The 21,266-nt window shown below is 35.6% G+C and overlaps 1 protein-coding gene across 2 annotated transcripts; it reads right to left on the reverse strand.

The window, feature by feature from the left end:
- Window positions 1–2,504: 2,504 nt before the first annotated feature.
- Window positions 2,505–14,276, reverse strand: LOC104211224 (peptidyl-prolyl cis-trans isomerase PASTICCINO1). Of its 2 annotated transcripts, none has more exons than XM_009760247.2 (22): window positions 14,100–14,276; window positions 13,911–13,960; window positions 13,675–13,774; window positions 13,020–13,104; window positions 12,822–12,891; window positions 11,979–12,076; window positions 11,069–11,191; window positions 10,379–10,411; window positions 10,094–10,152; window positions 9,885–9,969; window positions 9,446–9,604; window positions 8,201–8,258; window positions 7,010–7,158; window positions 6,745–6,842; window positions 6,532–6,601; window positions 6,348–6,407; window positions 5,925–5,981; window positions 4,501–4,569; window positions 4,235–4,312; window positions 4,045–4,146; window positions 3,395–3,466; window positions 2,505–3,314 (listed from the first exon to the last, which is right to left on the reverse strand). In XM_009760247.2, exons 3-22 carry the CDS (start codon window positions 13,758–13,760, stop codon window positions 3,060–3,062), a joined length of 1,866 nt encoding a protein of 621 aa, XP_009758549.1. In that variant the 5' UTR covers window positions 13,761–13,774; window positions 13,911–13,960; window positions 14,100–14,276; the 3' UTR covers window positions 2,505–3,059. The 2 variants fall into 2 exon arrangements, with proteins under 2 accessions (XP_009758549.1, XP_009758548.1); XM_009760246.2 differs by having other exon boundaries at window positions 13,911–13,963.
- Window positions 14,277–21,266: the final 6,990 nt, after the last annotated feature.

A 21,266-nucleotide genomic window follows, 5' to 3' on the forward strand; every position in this document is an offset into this window, starting at 1 on the left:
GATGGACAGTTTGATTCATTATCCATTAAGTTACGAACCGTATAACACTATTTTCGAGGGTTATTATTAATTATAAAAAGAAGAAAAAAAAGGTGATTGAGAAATCGTTTTCAAAGTTTTGATTTTAATAATAATTGCCAACTGTAGTTTACACGCACGCTTGGAAAATCTTACTTTAATTAAATGAAAAAGGAGACTGCAGAGAAATAGTAGATAAGCAAAGTATATAATAAATAATAGAAAAAATATTTTGGTCTGCTATGAACAAACGCCCACTACTTTTGACTCGATATCTTCACCAAATTTTGGTCCCCCTACCCCTACCAACCACTCCATAATTCTTTAAATCTTTTTTTTTCTTCAAAAAATATGTAAGTAAGTCAACTCATACATATGCGGATTCAGAATTTGAAGTCGGCATATATATATATATATATATATATATATATATATATATATATATAAATACGAACACATATAAATGATGCAAGAAAGTTTCTATTTTAATTGTTGATTTCGATCCGAAAGTAATATACGCCTTAGTTGTCAGTTTGATTTATTTGGATCTTCATTTTTATGATCATCTTTATTGATTTTGACGATTGAATCTCTTTACGAATGAAAAATAAATACTTTGAATAGCAACCACTAACATTAAGGCAAAAGGGACGACACTCGCTAGTGGCGGAACTAAGCTCGTCGGAAAGTTAATACTATGTAAATATAGTAAAAAATAATCTTTTTATTTATATGTGAGATGTTAAATCCCCTTGACACGAAGAAACAATCAAGTATAGTAATAAAAGGGGTAAAGAATTGTTTTAGGTCATAATTAAGTTCAAATTCCAAACTATTACATTTTAGAATTGTTTTGAATTCCCTTATATAAATTCCTGATTTCGCCCATGTTAATATTGTATCTAAGATTACCCGTCGCCACGCCGAATTCAAGATTGAAATCAAGGCATTTTACAAGTTTTGCACATTGAAAATAAAATCTAACTCTAACTTACTAATAGTAGTTTTTTACATTATTTTCTAAGTTATTAATCTAGGCTTTTATCACTTTTAGCTCGCGCCAGAAACTATTTATATTCGATAGCCAAAAAAGTATATAAAATTTGTATAATTTTTGTATATAACATACATAATGTATATATAAAATATATATTTTTTCTGCTATTATTTTGAGAGCGACTATACAGTATTATTTTTTCAATAATTAATTAATTAATCTACTTGCAATTGTAATTGGTTATTTAAATAACCTGAGTGTAACATATTTCAGTCAATGCAAAAATCCCAAAATCTGTTAGAATTAATAAAATCTTTTGATATGGTGTATAAAATAATGGGAAAATTGAGGCTTTTTATGTGCTTTATATGCTGAATTCAAACTAAAACTTTCTGAGCTTCAAAATTTTCAAAATCGACGGCAATTTTTGTTGTTACATTGTGCTGTTCTCCATTTGCTCCATTGAGTTAATCCCCAGGCACTTTTCCCCCTTTATTGGGACAATCCCTGTGCTCTAGTTTCTTATATCTGAATTCTATTTAAAATTCTATGAGAATATAATAATATAATATAGTGGATTCTTTGGCTTATTATTAGCCTATGGGACCAGTTTCACTAGACCTTGGCAGTTGCTATCCATTTTAGACTTGAAAATAGTGACATTCTACTTTGCTTTTTGATAACCATAGTGTCCCGACCAACTTGGTTATACCTCGATTAATTCCACACATCAATATTTGAACAGATAAGGCACACATATTTTATGTGACTATAAATTATCCTATAGAGTTATTATTTTCAGCACGAATTAAAAAAGAAATAAGTTCACATAAATAGAGAGAATAATATTTTTGTCTCCGTCGAGATTTGAACCTGACACCTCGTAGTTCTCAACCAACTTCATTTCATTGACTACTAAGTCATACCCTTTAGTGCCTTATAATTTTCTTTGATGGGGAAATAGTGACTTTTTCTTATACTTTTATTTTCCCCATCTCAATTGCAACAGTAAAAATGACAATTATCAATTAGTGTATGATTAGAAAACAATGTAGAAGCTAAATTTTACAGCAAGTGAAAAAAGTGTGGTAAATGGCGACATGAAGCAAATAAATTAATTTTTTTGACTTCTATGGGTGGAAAATTGAATTTGGTAACAATTTTTTGAACATTTTTTTAATTGCATAAGGAGACAAGGAACATTTTTTAATTGCATACGTCTACCTGAGACAAAGAAAGAACTGCAAAATGTTAATACTAGTAGTATTAAGCATCCTACACCCATGCTTTGCTAGTTGGTTTACTACTTAAACTTTATAATGCACATAGAAACACTTTGAGCCGAGGGTCTATCGGAAATAATCTCTCTATATCTATAAGGTCGGGTAAGGTCTGCGTACACACTACTATCCCAAGACCCCATGTATGGGAATACACTGGATTTTTTGTTGTTTTGTATCATTGACAGAAGATAAGTGCACATTAGAAATTGAAGTAAACTGGAAGTTGAAATGATTCAGATTAGTCATTCCTCAACAGAGCTATAAAGGGCAATCTGGTGCACTAAGCTCCCGCTATGCGTGGGGTCCGAAGAAGGACCGGACCATAAGGGTCTATTATACACAGTCTTACCCTGCATTTCTGCAAGAGGTTGTTTCCACGGCTCGAACCCGTGACTTCCCGTTGACATGGCAACAACTTCACCAGTTACGCCAAGCCCCCTTCAACCTCAACAAAGCTATAATTTGTAAAATTCTCATACACTGGCCTCATTGGTAGAAATGAAAATCCCATTTTCAGGAGCAAGGATTCCATAATATCTATCAACAACTCCAGCAACATCATCTATGTCAAAGATAATTTCTGTTTTTTGTTTTCTCATCAGTTTATTTTGTTGCTATCACAGTGAACAATCACTGCCAAAACTTGCCGGTTGGACTATGCTTTCTTAAGAAAAACTGACTAAATACCCGGCTCTCAAGGCTAGGGTGTAAATGACACGATGTTGAGAGATCGTTGCAGGGTATTTCGTGTTTTTGAATCCTCACAATATGGTGCATCGCTTCAGGCCAACAGATGCAAAAAGCTTTCTCAATTGGGACAAAATACCTGAGCGAGGTGGAGGCACTGTTGTCTGATGAGTTCTCTCTTCATGGCCGTCTAAATTGTCAAGATCGTCCTTCTCAAGATTTTCACCTGTAGCCTCATCCTCTCTGTCAATAGTCCCGACTTCAGAGATCTCACCAGGCCTTTTGTCAAACAGTCCCTTAAATTGCTTACGAACCCTCCTCTCGACTTCCTGGCTTGTCCAAATGATTGGGAATTACAGTCAAACAACTTAAAATGGATAAAAGGTTTGTGCACGGTACAACTACTAACCTGTTCCTCCTTTTTCAGTTTCAAAAGTGCTGCCTTAGCACTCGCCTCGGATGACTTGTCGATGCTCATCATCTACAAGCATTGCACGCGTAACTTAGAATGTCTCAGCATCCAATTAAGCATAATATTTAACTCTATCTTAAATTGAGCCAGGAGCACTTAACTACTCTAAATGTGGCACTGAACCCCTTTTGTCTTTGATCTATTCAGCACCTAAACTTCGAAAATTGACCTCATTAAAAGTTCTTACAATAACATTCAAAAGTGAGACATATCACTCGGTATTTGCTAGTCATTTCGGCCGACCTTGATGACAAAGACTAAGGGGATGATGTTCATGTTACTCGGTATTTGTTAGTCATGGCACCCAACATTGATAAGAGAGACTAAAGGGGAGTGACGTTCCGTGTTAGTTATTCCAAACCCTCGGAAAAAACTTCTGAAATCTCTATTTTAAGACTATCTAATTTAACATTTTTGCCATTGTTTACGGCATTTCTCACAAATGACAGTGGAAGCCTAGACGGACCTAGACCATCTGAAAGGTTAAGAACTATAATACTGTCAACGGGGTAAGTTATCTGTTCGTAAAATTCCAAATGCCCCAGTTCCTTTTGCCTAATAGCCTAAATACAAGAAGAAGAAACTACCTTATTAAAATCAGCTCTTGCTTCTTCGAAATCTCCAGAAGCCATGTAGGCCATCCCACGTCGATAGAGAGCTTTCACATGAACAGGATTTGCATCTAACACCTACACAATACCATCAGAAACAAGTCTAGCTAGATTCAAAAAAGAGAGGCCTGCATATATGCCAGCTAGCACAAAGTTCCAGGGTCACCTTATTGCACGCCTCAATTGACTTCTTATGCTCTCCCAGTTTCAGAAAGCAGGCAGCAACATTAAGATGCAACAAGTTCTTTGTACATTCACAAGGGAAAAAAAGCCTTTAAGAAGTTGAAAATTGACAGAAAGGAAATATTCAATCATTTTGATTGTAATGAAAGCAAAATTTTCCTCTTTTTTCAAAAAAGTAATAATAATAAAATCTTCTTTTTTGATAAGTTGAAATAATAATTATATAATCTGTTCTGCGAACAAAATTACCCTAGTGTTCGAAAATTCCTTTCCCTCCTCGTCATCTTGAGGATGAACATGATTAAACTCGCGAAGCACCTGTAAGAAAAATACAAGTTTAAAGTTCATCCCTCAAGTTTAGAATTCCTCATCAATCCAAATAGAAATGCCGCATAAAATGAAATATCTAACTTTATGGGAACCTTGTTTCTCATAAATGTGAAGTAGTTTGAGGAATCAATAGCTAGCAACGTCTTTAATTTCAAATAGATATTTATAAGAAGGCAAATTCCAAGGTTCTTGATTGCTTTGAAATATAGATCAAAACACAATGGAATGGAGGAGGAATCAATCAGAAGTCTTAAACAGGCAGTCCTTGAGAAACAAAACTCTGGCGATTATGATTAATCAAAAACCAAATAACTTAAAAACTTATTTAGTAGCAACAAACAGTTCGTTAGAGCTCTTTTGCTTGCCCAAGGTATGTGTAGTAAATTAGATCACGATGCTAACAGTACAAAAAACCAACATTAAGTCACATTATTAAACCCTCCTAGAAGTGACAATAGAATGTAATAGAGCTCCAACTTCAACCAGTAAAAAAGAACAACCAATATGAACACTGATCCCAACTGAAGTTAATCCGGGAGTTGGAGGGAAAAACACCAAAACAACTTCTGGTCAAGAACAGAGGCGGCTTAACCCCCAAGCCACTAAAGCGGCCGCTTTATGCCTCACAAAATTAGAGGCCCCAAATGCTACTCTTTTTATATGTAATTAAAATATTACTTATATTTATTACTATTAAATAGTGATAAAAAAATTCAACCATCTTTTGCTACCTCATCACCGATCGTTAATAACATAGTTTTATATTTTATGTTGTCTTTTTTCGGATTTAGTTGAGAAAATTCAAATGAAAGTGAAAGGCAATTAAATCTGCAGTTACTTTCTAGTTCTTCTTACTCCAACTTGAATAAATTTTATTTACAACTCTAACTTTGTAAGATATTTTCTTTCAAGATCTCTGTAGGCACGCTTCAAGCTAGTTAGATCATAAAATATTTATCATCTTTGTAAATACAAATTTCTATTTGATTGTTACTTTGGGAGGCAATGCTATATAGTAAGTTATGTTGACGGTCATGTGAAAAGAAAAAATTCAAAATTAAACTCTTAATAGAATCTTATCAAAGGTTAGTAATGTTTCAACAAAGATTAAAGGGGTTAGATTACACCGTAAAGATGAAATTGCATCTCAAAAAGTAAAAAAATAAAATAAAATAAAAAAATTCAACAAAAATATCTAGGATTATTAAACAAGTTTAAGGCCTTTTATTACGTCTTGGCTTTTGGCCTCCAATACTATTGAGCCGCCTCTGGTCAAGAAGAAAACCAAAAAAGAAGGGAAGAAAGAAAGGAAAAAGAACAGGAAAAGAGAAGAGAGCACTTGCCTTCTCATACTTTGCTTTCGCTAGTTCAAATTTCTCTTCCTTGAAAAGCCTGTTACCCTGAAAAGGAACATGTCGCAGCAAATGACTTCCCTTAGAATGGCATACCAGCTCTGTATTAACCAACTTATATCCAGGTATGACAGACTAAACTGGGAACTAGACTACGTGTTTCCAACTACAAAAGCAAACTTTCTTAAAGGATCAAATATATCCAGATTACAGGTTAACAGCTGAGGCCCTAAACCTAGTCCAAGCATCCAAATAAATATTAGGACAAAGCGCCTGTTTATTGAACGGATGCATATACCAACCATACTCCAAGCTATAGACATGTATCTACCGTGGAAACTCAATAATCATTTAAAAAGCAGGCAGAATATCTGTATTAATCAAAGTTTCTGCAAACATACACTTGATACATACCGTGCCTTTGATCTTCTCTACATCTTCCATAATTTCTCTGAAACTGAAACCAGTCCAGTCCTGCAATTTGGCACGGAGAGTACAAGCATTCAGTCCTATGAATCAGCAGAGCATGAAGATTCTTTCCCCTTCTCTCACCCTATCAAATTACTATCTTTTACATCGCCATTATTGATAATTTTACCTTCGGTGTGTTAAAGTCAAGAAGCTCAATTTCCCACTGCACATAAGCACCTTCAGGAACATTAGCTGGCCTGAGCACATGAAAAATGAATTATAAAATGCTACGATTAGTGGAGAGTTCTCATCAGAAAAGACGTGTTCGTGATGATCAGATTTCAAATCGAGAGCACCAAGAAAAGGCAAAAGTACAAGCCCAAGTTTTCTACCTCCTAACCTTTCAAATTTGTCATAAGCATAATCAGGCGGGCATGTCACAAGAGCTATCTCTCCAGGCAACATCAAACGAACACACATTTCAAACCCTTGAGGTACCTAGATGAATAAAGAACTTAGTCATACATACTGAAAGAATTAAAATCAAAAGAATGTTTAACTCCTACATACAGTATCCTTGTAAGCAAGCTATACTGACAATGGTGAAATAAAAAGATTAAAAAAAAAACAAGGAATAGATCATGTTATGAAGTCAAATGACTTACAAGCCCTTCTCCAGAGCTGAACTCCAAAGGCTGACCATTGTTGTCAAATCTTGTATCATAGAATACCGTCTTTTCTTCATTAAGAAGCAATCCTTTGTAGTGTACACGCAGTAGACTGTCTTGCAGAGGGCAATCCATAGGAAATTCACCTAATCATTTCATAGAAGTGAGAAAGCTTTTTTCAGTTAATATTAACCTTATTGTAGATAACCAACAGGTGTACATGGCATTGAAAGCAAAAGAACATGTAACACCTCCATCAAATAGGAACATCTTAAACACAAGGGTGAAAGCACCAAACTGCCGATTCCATACAGAAACCAAGCAAAACAATTATCATTTCTTACCATGACTGCAGTTAATAACCTTAACAATGTCTCATTTAAGAAACAACCTTGGTGCCTAAATAAGATCGTTGAAAGCTAGATTAGTCATAGCCCTTTTGTCCGTCAGTAAGTGTGGGCCACTACTTAAGGAGTCATAGGATAGATTAGCGGCCATCAGACACTAGTAGACAAGTTATAATGAGTGTCATGCAATATAATCTGAAAAAAGATGGACCAAAAAGAGTGGGAAAACTGTTGCTGGGTTTTGTAATTTAGCATCCAAGTGTTTGCACCTCACTGGACATCCTCCTCCTAATCTTTGTAAGCTACGTATAATCCAAGTTTTTTAACGAACGAATGCAGAAAGTGAGAATGACCCTTACACTATCCACACAACTGGGGTGGGTTATTAACACATACCTGCTGTCTAAGAGATTTGAAAAATATGAGGTTATGTCAGATTCAATTGTATTTACCCCAAAGGGAACAAATAAGCAAATCACATAAGTAAAATAAATGATCTATAGCTCAAAATAGTCAATCATAAATACTGCAGTTTAATAGTTGAGAAAGATAACCAAGAATTTATGAAAAGGAAGTTAATTTAGGGAAGTAAATACTGTGTGAAACAAGGGAATAAGATGAATCACCATATGGACAACAAATAGAGTACAATGTAGGACCCAGATAAGCTGTTTAAATCTGATATAAATAGTATTAAAAACCAAAAAAAGAATAATTCAATTGTCCTTATGCCATTCAGATATATTAGACAGTACTTGACAGATCATAGTGATGAGGTGTGTGGAAGAGGTAACAATACATAAGCTCAAAGTTGTGCGTGGAACTTAAGCCTCAAAAGTACCTCTTCCATCACGAATTCGGCGTTTTATGAGGCGTCCATCTCCGAGCACATCTCGCACCTGCGTCACTAATACCCACATTTAGATTTTCAAAGCAAAAAAGCAGTAAAAGATAAATCGAGCAGACTTCTTCCTTGCCCATAAAATGTAAATCGCATTGAAGTTAAAAGTCTGCACCACTTTTCCAAATCAATAAGCAAATGCATAAAACACAATCAACCAAACAAATCATGCCTCAATCCCAATCAGTTCGACTCAGCCATACAAATCTCATATATTCATTCTCGCTTTATTCAGACCTGTTTCGTTCAAACACTAAGTAATTTGTTTCTTACAGCAATTAGGAGTTCATTAATACTATATGTTCCCTAGATCACTCGCTTATCCTTAGCCAAATTCCAACTAGAATGAAAAAGACGCCTGATTAACGCCAGATCTAATGTAAGTGTAACAATAACAACTAAGTCTTAATTCCAACTAGTTGATATCACATATATGGATCCTTTGCTTCCATTGTATTTTTTCTCTGGTTAACTTTACCCTCAAGAGGCCCAAAAATCTGAAACAAATATGAGAAACCAAATTTACACTAATTTGTGCTCCATGGAACCTACACACCACACCAGTGCTTTGAAGAAACAAGTTCCTTTCTTTGGCCTCAAGCTTATTAGTCAACAATGGAGACACATAGACGTTTATGTTTACACTTGTGGTTATCATTGCACACATCCTTATGAAAGTGGAATTCAAGCATGAGATTATAAAATAATAGTAAAGTGGTTACAATTATAATGAAATACTTCCTACCAATAGAGAAATTATATCAAGCACAAGACAAAAGATCATGATTACATTCAGAGGAATACACCAAATTATAGTGGTAAGGCTGAACAAACACCAAATTGAAAGATTGAACTCATTAAACATGTAACTGCGAGTTACTGAGTGAAATGGGAATATCATAGAAGACCTATGTTACACTGACTTGCGTATTGGTATGTATCAGGGTATAGGTTACGCGTGTGTATACAACACCTACACGTTCAAATATTAGGAAGTCTTAGTGTAGCTTTAAGGATCTGTCAAGTACCCATACCCATGTGATATCTGCTCAGAACGGGTAGGTATTTCATTTATAATATAGTGAATGAAAGTTGAAGATGAAGAACACAAAAAATATAGATAAAAGAATATGTTCTGCGATAGAAAGAAGCGCCTTTGGAATAATCAAGACATACAGCGTCTACCTGAACAAAATGGACAAGTTCAACCTCGAAATGGACTTCGTCAACACCTTCTACCACAGGCATTAGAGGTGATTCTGTATAATATTGACTTTTAACGTAAATCACTGCTTTCTCTCCACGTGACATGGTCCCCGTTCCCAGTTCGAGACCTTTGGGTACCTAAAGTTGGTGAAAATAGAACCCAAGATTAGATAATAGATAGTTAGATACACATTTGCGGTCAATATAAAAGGAGAATTCAAATCCTGGACAGCAAGATTAAGGAGTTTGGCATCTGAACTCAATTTAAAATGAAACTACAATACTAGTATTAGATAGTAGCTTTTTCATTAAATAGGGGAAAAAGCGAATAGACAAGGGATAAGCTAGTGTATTAAATACTGGAGCAAGAATCAGCGATCAAGAAGGTATAGCAAAAGTTCACAAGGTATTAGCGAACCTCAGATTTACCAAATGTGAAGAAATATGGTTCATCCTGAGTCCGCGATAGAATCACTTTCCCATCCCCCGACTTTGCGGAAATCCTAGAATAAATAATAATTCAGATTATACACATCTGAGTGACATTTAAGGACGACTCAGATATACACAACTATCAGTGCAACATCCTTAGGAATTAGCTGCCTCAGGAGAAATAAGGGTTTCTACCAAGCTTTTACTTCGTAAGGTTCCCGAGGTGTTTCCCAGCTTTGTCCTTCTTCTATAACCTGTTTAGTAATGAAAAGAAACAGTTAGAAACAATCATTTTACTTATTCCATCTAATACACTTAAGTTCAATATGCTATTACACTGATAACCAGCTTCGAATAAAAACACCAGATTGTGACGGAGACTCAGACAAACACATATACACACACTTGCACATATTTTACCCATGCGTTCAAATAGGTTGATGTGGTGCAGGGCGGATAAAGTAAAAATATTCTTAATACCTTCTTTAGGACTCCAAGATCAGCAGTTATCACCTGAAAATTAAAAAAAAAAAGAACTGTTTGAGATACATCTTACCATCAATGAAACCACCAAAATTTCTTAAAAAGAGGATTAAAAAGGTAAGAATTCAAAGGTCCGAGAGAAAAGTTTTCGACAACTTTGGGAAATCTGGTACTGGTCTGAAAAGGAAAGAAAATAACAACAAATGCATATATAAGAAATACGATAAAAGGAAAGAACCCAAAATGATAGAAACTTCCTTAAGTTGGTAGCTGGCAGTTTTTTCTATGCTCCTTCAACCCTAGTCATTCTCCAAATTGAAGAAATATCAACAAATCTAAATAGTCAGCTATAGGTGTCCAAGCAGTCCATGCTTTGTATGTAAAGTGTACAACCCTAGTATTCATATTTTTTTAATGCCTCCACCTTCTCTTCGTTCCTACATGTTTCTAATAAAAATAGGACTACCATCCTTGCGGTACTTAAAGATATAGAATAGCAAACTAAGGGGCAAAATAAATGATATCGAGAGTTGCCATCGTCGGGAATAAACAACAGTGCATACAGCTCCAACAAGGCTATGAAGGCACCACCTCATATGAGCAATTACAAAGAGTAAAAGGGACTAGAGGGAACAGATTGGTCTTTCATTGTCACTAACATTATATAGGATTTACGATCATTCTTGCCTTGACTTTGGAGAATTCAATCAGCTCAATCTCAAAATGAAGCTCAGAATCCTTAGGAAAGTTATCTGGAACTGCAACTGGACAATCCTCCTCTCCATAGTGCATTTCAGGTTTCATTTTGAACTGCGATAACACGAGCCACACTTAAAGTGAGCTAGGAATATGATTATTCATATCATCCATGCAAAGGTGTAAGAACAAAGGGAAAATGACTTCACAAGCTCATATTAAGGGGCATATATAAAGCAGGTTGAGTTGGCAACTACATTTAACTTATCTGAATGATCGGAGATTATTTTATCAACTTTATCTCCTTTAACGGTATCCAAAATATTACTTGAATAAAAAAAATGTATGCAAAATATTGGAGATGTATCATATTCTGAAGAGGTTACTAAACAAGTAGATTTAACCATTGCTATAGTGTTGTCAACAGAAAATTAAGGTTTGACTGATTCACTGCATCTTGTTTGAGGAGATTAATTTACCATTGAAGTGTTTTGCACTTATACTTCTGTCCAGGTAGTATCACTAAATATTCGTTCTGGTTTTTTTTTTTTTTTTTTTTTGTGTGTGTGTGTGTGGGGGGGGGGGGTGTTGGAGCTGAGAAAGAACAGTTGAAACTATGCACTTGTCATGATAAGCAAATTAGTCGAGAAGATAAAGGAATTATCAACAATTTCAAGATTACTTAGCTGAAAAAAGTAGAATGTTATGATTTGTTTACTTTTAACAGACTTTTTTGGTTAAAAGGGGGGAGATATTCTATATAACTAGTTAACAAAAGATAATACAGCAGAGTCATTGTTAGGGTATTGTAGTACCCCCCATAGTAGTAATGTTATTTAACAGACTTTAAATAGACAGATTTGCATCATAATAACTAAATTTGAGGTTCAAAATGATCTACCATTGCAACTTCGCCCTTCAACATTGTCGGAATCCCCTCTAGCAATCCCAAAATCAACTTGCTCTTTCCCAAAACATGTCTTATTGGGGTACCCTTGCCTGTGTAACGAAAATGTAAAACAGAAGAGATTGCAAGGCAATATGAGTTGGCATATTCCAAATTGTTGAGTAGAGGCAAGAGGGAGTGAAGCAAAAAGAGTAGTATAATCAGGGGCGGATGTAGTATTCTAGTGACGGGTTCATTTGAACCCATAACTTTCGACGTGGAGTATAAATTTATGTGAAAATATTCATTACAACAACAGCGACCCGGTAAAATCCCACAAAGTGGGGTCTGGGGAGGGTAGTATGTACCCAGACCTTACCCCTACACCGATAGGGCAGAGAGGCTGTTTCCGATAGTGAAAATATTCACTAACATTTCAAAAATAGTAGATATGAACTCATAACTTTAAAAATATAATGAGTTCAATATCAAAAACCTTAAAGTTGAACCCATAGAGTTTATATCTTGGATCCGCCTCAGTATAATCATTCAAAGAAACAGAGTTAAAACAATTTTATGTCGCATGAAACAATGGCAAACAAGCGTGAAGTCCTATTGCATCCATGGAAATAAAACTGAGTTAACTTATATGACAAAATCAAAATGTAGAGGTGGGGTATATTTAATTTGTAAATCCTGTCATCATATAGTTATTTGTAAACTAAAGTATAACTCGGTATTCCTTATTCCAAAGCAAGAACAGTGAATTAAGTAACACGTCACATCCATAATCCTTCTGCATAAGTTGTTTGACAGTAAACCTATAGCTTCTCAAAGGTTTCATTATATTAACCCTACCTCCAAATTCTGACCGTGTTGATTCAACTGTAACTCCATCCAGTGTTCTAACTGTGCAATGATATATAACCTGTTCAAAAATTCATTGAAAAACAATGATATATTTCCCAACCTAACACTCACAAAAACTGACCTATCCATCAATATGAATCATCATCACAAGCACATAATTCAGAAAATCAAATACAAAAGTACTACCTGTTCACCCTCAGCAGGTCTTGATTGGCCACCACCAGGCCTCACCACAGCTTTCATCAAACTTCCAGGAACAATCTTTTTCCTTCTGCATACAACTTATCATTGAATAAAATGTGAATAACAGCTAAATACTTCATTAGAGACATTCTTTTTTATGATGGTGGTGTCCAGGCAGCTTGCGCACACCTCGACTATTCCACCGAGGCTTAGATAGATACATTCAAACACTTTTCTTTTCATAAATTCATGAATAAAGTGAACTGGGGTAAGTTCTTAACAAAAGAAACATTTGACCTTTTCATTCTAAGTCTCTGGTTTGTTGAAAAAAATTGATTAACAACTAAAAAACACTTTTCTTTCATAATTTCATAATAAAGTGAACTCTCTAAATTCTTAATTTATTAGACCTTTGTCACCCTCAGTCTCTGGTTTCTTGAAAAAAAGTGATTAACAGCTAAAAGCTTCATTAAAACACTTTTCTTTTCACAAATTTATGAAATAAGTGAACATTGTCAATTATTAAAAAAATAAAGATTACACCTTTTGTCATCCTCAGTCTCTGGTTTCTTGAAAAAAAAAGTGATTAACAGCTCAAAAACACTTTTTCATAAATTTATGAAAAAAGTGAACTGATAACAGAAAAAAAAGATTTGACCTTTTATCATCCTCAGACTCTGGTTTCTTCTTTTCTTGTGGTGGCTTAACTTGTTGCTCATGATCATCATCATCTACTACTGCCATTTTCCCTTTAGCTACTGCAAAGAGTCATAATATATTTTCCAAGAACAAATTTTTATAATCAGTAACTCCAATTAAGATCAAATAATGAACAAAAACACATAACCCACTTAATAAAAACAAACAAAAAATCAAGAATTTGAAGGATTTTACCTTAATGGATATGTAAAAATTGGAGTTAAAGATTGCAGCTTTTCCACTAGCTACTGCAAAGTGTAACAATACATAGCAAGAACAAATTATTATATTAACTAACTCCAAATTAAGATCAAATAATGAATAAAAAACACATAACTCCACTCAATAAAAACACAAAAAAATCAAGAATTTGAAGGATTTTACCTTAATGGGTATGTAAAAATTGGAGTTAAAGGTTGAAGCTTTTTATCAAAAAAATGGCTAGAAGTAAATGGGTGTCAGCTGATGGTTTTTTTTTTGCTGTTTGATATTCTTGTTCACCAACTAATCACTGACAGACGATCAAAAGGTCCAACCTTTGGCTCTGACTTTTAGTAATAACAAAATTTAGATGTAATTTTCGATTTATTGAACAAGAATACAAGATTGGGCATTTGGGCTGGAGCCAGGGTTAATGGGCTGCTACAAATAGGAGTGTGAATAGGTGAGTTGGTTCGAACCCAATTGTATCGGGTTATTAAATTTTGAGAAATTTTCATAAAGTACTATTTTTTAAAGACCAAATCAAACTAATAAAAGTCGGATTTTTCAATCTCGATTTTTTTTGGATTTTTCAGGTTTACGGGTTTGGTTTTTTTTTTATAAAGCCTTCGTAGCACAAAATATAGAATTTGTGCTCCAAATATTTCTTTAATTCTAGTAAGATAGAACTATATAAGGTATTTTTTAATAAAATAATATAAATATGAGATGAGTCATGGCATTATACTAAAATATTCAACAATAAAGATAATAAAATCGCATAAAATATGTATTATTAATAAGCCAGAATGAAAACAAACATAATTTAAAATTACTAATAAGTTGCCAAAATAAGTACGACTAATAAGTACTAATATTTACCTGACTAAACACTAAAAGAAAAATAAGTTATGCATTTTATCTAAACCACAGAAAAACTAAAAATTAGATATCCAACACTAATTTCATTCATAATATAATTGAATTGAATGTCTTTATTAACATTAGTATTTATTTGAGTTACTAATATTTATGAACTATAAAATTTATTGGAGCATCAAAAAATTATAAGTCCAAGCTTTAAATAATACGCGAAAAGATAAAACTATGAAAAAGCTTAAGAAATATTTATAAACTACACTAAAATAAATATGTTTATATATTAAATATATTTAAAACTTCTATACATATAATGTCGGGTTGGTTTGGTTACGATTTGACTTTTTTTAGTTAAAACCAAATCAAACCAAATATGGTCGGGTTTTTTTTCTCAACATCAAACCATAGTCAGGTGTTTTTTTCGGTTTGAATCGGATTATCAGATTGGTGCGGTTTATCGGTTTTATTTGTACACCCCTAGCTACAATAATCAGTGGCGTCACTATTAGCCCTCGCAAGAAGTTATTTATATTTAGTAGCCAAAAAGGTATATAAAATTCATATAATTTCTGTATATAACATGCGAATGTATATATACAAAAATATACAAACTTTTTATATTTTTTCGATTATTATTTTACGGTGGCTATACAATATCATTTTTTCACACAGTGTCATTTTTCCACTCATTAAAGACAAAAGTGTCCGCTAAATTTAGCTGCTGGATAAAGAATGTCACTGATAGTTCGTTTTTTCCACCAAATTATCCTAATTTTAAATTTAGGATGAAAATAATTTCCCTCTGTCCAAAAAATTTGGAGCACGAGGGTTAACTAACTTTAATATCCTTTTGGAATTAACTCCGATGATCTGTAATTTTTAAATATTATTTTAATATTTAAAACTACGAAAAAGGCCTAAAAATGCCACTCAACTTTCAGAAATGGTCTATCCATACCATCCGTTAAAAAAATGTTCATTTCATGCCACTGCCGTTACACATTTGGCCCATCCATGCCATTATTGACTAGCGGCTCAATTTTTATTTGGCTCATCCATGCCATTATTGACTAGGTACTCAAATGGTTTGTCCAAGAAAGGGCTAATATTCCTAGTTTAAAACCTCCAAAAAAGTGTCTAGAGTTGTAATCATCTCAAAGGCTTAGATTAATCTATGAGACTGAGGATGATAACATTGTGAAGAAAAAATAACTTTAATCAATTTGAGCAAGTCAACATTTCATTTCGTAAAACTCAAATAACTATGTAGAGGTCAAGAACAATAAATAAAATAGTGAATTATGACCTTAATCCCCCAAATAACTTTCCTCAATTAAATTGAAAAGCGAATATGTCGTGACCACAAGCGTGCAATAGAAAAAGAGAAATTTTGATCCTTTGCAAATCTAATGTGATTAAATGAACTCCAACAAAAGCAATATTGAAGATCAAATTGATGAAGATCATAACTAAATTACTAACTTTGAGAAAGGTGCATCTCCTGGTGCTGATAAAATATATTCCATCCGATCCACTTTAAATGATTTTTTTGTCCTTTTTTTGTCAAAATATTTGCTTTTTTTCAAATATCAAAAAATAATTAACTTCTTTATATTTTTAATGAACAAATTAAGGTTAATATGATTAATTATATTGTTAAAAGGTAGATTCTTTAATATGTATGAAAACAACCAAAAAATCACTTAAAGTGGACAGAAGGGTGTAATACAAAATATTACGATATTACAAACTCAAAGTTTCAAATTTGTGCATAAAATGAAAAGGTCGTTGCATGTCATGACCCGAATTTCCCACCCTCAGGAATCGTGATGGCGCCTACTAATGGGAGCTAGGCAAGCCAAACCTTAACTACTTGCTATACTTTTATTTTTGCCTCTTTTAACAAACACAAGCCGATAATATGATAAAAACGAAATTTTAAATAAATAAGCGGAAGTCAACAATTATATATCTTAAGGCTACGTCTATTACAACTTTTAAAACCTCAAATACCCAAAACCTGGTGTCACAGACTGTCTAAGAATTACTACATACAAGGTCTGAAGAAATACAATACACTGTTTCTGAACAAAATGAAATGAAACAGGAAATAGAGATAGAGGGAGACGCCAGGGCCTGCGGACGCCTGTAGGTCTACCTTGGGTCTCCTAGTGGACTGAAGGAAGCCCTCCAACTACTACCCGAAAGCTGCTTCTGGATCTGCACACAGTGCAGAGTGTAGTATCAGCATAACCGACCCCATGTGCTGGTAAGTGTCTAGCCTAACTTCGGCGAAGTAGTAACGAGGCTAGGACTAGACTACCACATAAACCTGTGCAATTTAACTAAATACAACAGAAAAGAAGTACAAAAAAAAACAATCATATACAGTCAAGTATGGGAGGGGAAAACATGTTGCGGGGAAACAACAAGTATTAACAAGAAATCAGCAATTTAGTGTAGAGAAAACCGTAACACAATTATCAATAAAAATTAGGAAATCAAAAACGAGTGCACGACATCACCATTCGTGCTTTAAATCTCTCTCACCAAAATAATACACGGCATCACCCTTCGTGCTTTACGCTCTTCCTCACCCAAACAACAATCACAAGGGAAATAGGGTAAGGGAATCTATAACCTCGAAGTAAATCAAATAACAACAAGTAATGAAAGAAACAACATCACTCGGATATCAACAAAGAATCAGAAATCAACAAATGCACGACATCACCCTTCGTGCTTTTACTCTTGTCCTCACCAAAGCAATCATATAATAAAAATGTGCACGACATCACCCTTCGTGCTTTTACTCTCTTTCCTCACCATATAATCAATAAAATCGGCACGGAATGGTACATCGTGTGGCACGACATTACCCTTCGTGCTTTACACTCTTTCCTCACAATAACAAACAATGCACGACATCACTCTTCGTGCTTTAACTCTCTTCCTCACCCAAACAACAATCACAAACAATAGGGTAAGGAAATAAAGAAAATTTGCAATAAGAATCCCGGCAAGGGAACAACAAGTCACCAATTAAATCTCGACAAGGGAACAACAATTAAACAATTAAATCCCGGCAAGGGAACACAAAATAAATCAACAATAACCCGACAAGGGTGACAACATAATGATCTATTCTCTTTCTCAATTTTTCTTCACAATTCACTTCACAACTCGATCCAATGTTCTAGAGGTTCGATTATCACTTATACTTTCACAACTCGAGCCAAAGCTCTAAAAGTTCAATTGTCACTTATACTTTCACAATTTCGCTATACAACCTGAGCCAACGCTCCTCAATGTTCATAGGTCACAATTATTTCCACAAACTTTGTACAACAATTAGAAATCTTCACCAAGGCATGAATAATACAATGAAATCATGTAAATCACAATATAAGACCCATAGTTATGCTTGATACAAACTTATAGATACTCGTCACCATGCCTATACGTCGTACTCGACATGAAGCAAATAGCAAATAGGACACAACTCCTAATCGCTCAAGCTAAGGTTGGACCAAACACTTACCTCGAAGCAACGAACACAATTCAAGCCTCAACTACCGATTTACCTCTTGTCTCCACCACCAATTCGCTTGTATCTAGCCACAATTTGCTTAACGATATCAATAAATGCTAAATGAATCAATTCTAATGCATGAAAATAGGTTTTATAAAGATTTCCCCAAAAAGTCAAAAATCGACCCCGGACCCGCTTGGTCCAAAGCCGAAATTCGGACCAAAACCCGATTACCCATTCCCCTACAAGCTCAAATATGTAATTTGTTTTGAAATCGGACCTCAAATCGAGGTCCAAATCCCCATTTTGTTTTTGAAAAACCTAGGTTCTACCTAGAACACCCAATTTTCCCCATGAAAATAATTGATTTGAAGTTGAAATCATGTTAAAAGATATTAATGATTGAAGAAAACTAGTTAAAAATGACTTACAATTGATTTGGAGAAGAAAGGTTATTTTAAAAATCGCCTCTTATGTTTTTGGGGTTTTGAAAAGTGAAAAATAACTGAAAAGTCCATTTAAATATACTCCTCTCAGACCCTCTCCGCGGACCGCATAAAAAGGACTGCGGCCGCGGAGCTCCACCGCGGCCCGCATAAAACGGACTGCGGGCGCAGAGCTCCACAACAGACCACATAAAAAGGACTACGGCCACGGATCTCTACCGCGGACCGCAAGAAATCGAGCGCGGACGCGGAGGCTTAGCCTTGCTCACCGCGGAGCGCACGAATCCCGCCGCGATTGCAGAGTCCCTACCGCAACCGCGAAGTTTCCACCGCGGACCGCGAGACCTGTCTTCAAAGACCTGCACCTTCTTTGAATCTGCAATTTTTTCCTAAGTTCAAAACTTGCCGAAACACATCCGAAACACACTCGAGCCCTCGGGGCTCCTAACCAAACACACGTACTAACTCAACAACATCATACGAACTTATCCGTTCAATCAAATCGCCAAAATAACCTCAATAACAATGAATCAAACCTCAAAATCAAGAACTTTTTCTCAAACTTCATCAAGTATCAAATTTAGCAATTTAGGTCTGAATCACGCCAAACGACGTCTGTTTTCAACCAAACTTTACAGAAATGACTTAAACTATATATAAGACCTATACCGGGCGCCAGAACCAAAATACGGGCCCGATATCATCTCTTTCTAATCAAACTTCATTTCAAATTTCCTTAAAATTTTTCAGAAAATAATTTCCTTTAAAAATTCATTTCTCGGGCTCGGGACCTCGAAATTCGATTCCGGGCATACACCCAAGTCCCACATTTTTCTACGGACCTCCAGGACCATCAAATCACGAATCCGGGTCCATTTACCTAAAATGTTGACCGAAGTCAAATTTATTCATTTTACAGTCAAAACTTATTATTTTTCACAAAATTTCATATTTAAGCTTTTCGGCTACGTGCCCGGACTGCGCACGCAAATTGAGGTGACTCTAAATGAGGTTTTCAAGGCCTCCGAATATGGAAGTTTTGTTTTAAAACAAGTTATGACCTTTTGGGTCATCAAATTCTCCACCTCTAAAACAACCGTTCGTCCTCGAACGGACAAAAGAAGGAAATACCTGAGTCGGGGAAAATATGGGGATAACGGCTCCGCATATCGGACTCGGACTCCCAGGTCAATGCCTCAGGAGGATGACCTCTCCACTGAACACGAACAGAAGGAAAACTCTCCGCCCTCAACTGACGAACCTGCCGGTCTAGAATAGCTACTGGCTCCTACTCATAAAACAAGTCCTTATCCAACTGGTCAGTGCTGAAATCTAACATGTGGGATGGATCGCCGTGATATTTTCGGAGCATGGACACATGAAACACTGGGTGCACTACTCATAAGCTCGGGCGACAATGCAAGTATATAAGACACATCTCCCACTCGATCAAGAATCTCAAACGAGCCAATGAACCTAGGGCTAAGCTTGCCCTTCTTCCCAAATCTCATCATGCCCTTCATAGGCGACACTCGAAGCAATACCCGTTCACCTACCATGAATGTCAAATCTTGAACCTTGCGGTCTGCATAACTCCTTTGCCTGGACTGAGCTGTACGAAGCCTATCCTGAATAATCCTGACCTTGTCCAAAGCATCCTGAACCAAATCCATACCCAACAATCGAGCCTCTCCCAGCTCAAACCATCCAATCGGAGATCGACAACGCCTACCATATAAAGCGTCATAAGGAGCCATCTGGGTACTCAGCTGGTAACTGTTGTTGTAGGCAAACTCTACTAAAGGCAAAAACTGATCCCACGAGCCTCCAAAGTTAATGACACAAGATCGGAGCATATCCTCCAAAATCTGAATAGTCCGCTCGGACTGCCCGTCCGTCTGAGGATGAAATGCTGTACTTAACTCAACCTGGGTGCCCAACTCTTGCTGAAATGCTCTCTAGAAATGCGAGGTAAACTACGTACCTCGGTCCGAAATGATAGATACAGGCACACCATGAAGATGAACAATCTCTCGGATATAGATCTCAGCTAATCTCTAGGATGAATAGGAGACTGCCACAGAAATGAAATACACTGACTTGGTCAGCCTATCGATAATAACCCATACTGCGTCGAACTTCCCCCGAGTCTGCGGGAGTCCAACAACGCAATCCATAGTGATCTGCTCCCACTTCTACTCGGGAAGCTCAATCCTCTGAAATAAATCACCAGGCCTCTGATGCTCGTACTTAACCTACTGACAATTCAAACACCGAGCTACATATGCAACGATATCCTTCTTCATTCTCCGCCACCAATAATGCTGCCACAAATCCTGATACATCTTCGCGGTGCCCGGATGAATAGTGTACCGGGAGCTATAGGCCTCCTCTAAAATCAACTCCCGAAGCCCATCCACATTAGGCATACATACTCGACCCTGCAATCTCAAAACTCCATCATCATCTAAGGTAACCTGCTTGGCACCTCCG

This window comes from Nicotiana sylvestris, chromosome 5 (genome assembly GCF_000393655.2).
Source record: "Nicotiana sylvestris chromosome 5, ASM39365v2, whole genome shotgun sequence".
NCBI lineage: Eukaryota > Viridiplantae > Streptophyta > Magnoliopsida > Solanales > Solanaceae > Nicotiana > Nicotiana sylvestris.

Coding starts and splice junctions, on each gene's coding strand:
- LOC104211224 (XM_009760247.2), bottom strand. CDS start 13,760: ATGGCAGTAGTAGATGATGATGATCATGAGCAACAAGTTAAGCCACCA. Junction 11,192..11,978: donor TGAAGGGCGAAGTTGCAATG/GTAGATCATTTT, acceptor GTGTTATCGCAG/TTCAAAATGAAACCTGAAAT. Junction 3,467..4,044: donor CAAGAGCTGATTTTAATAAG/GTAGTTTCTTCT, acceptor CAATGCTTGTAG/ATGATGAGCATCGACAAGTC.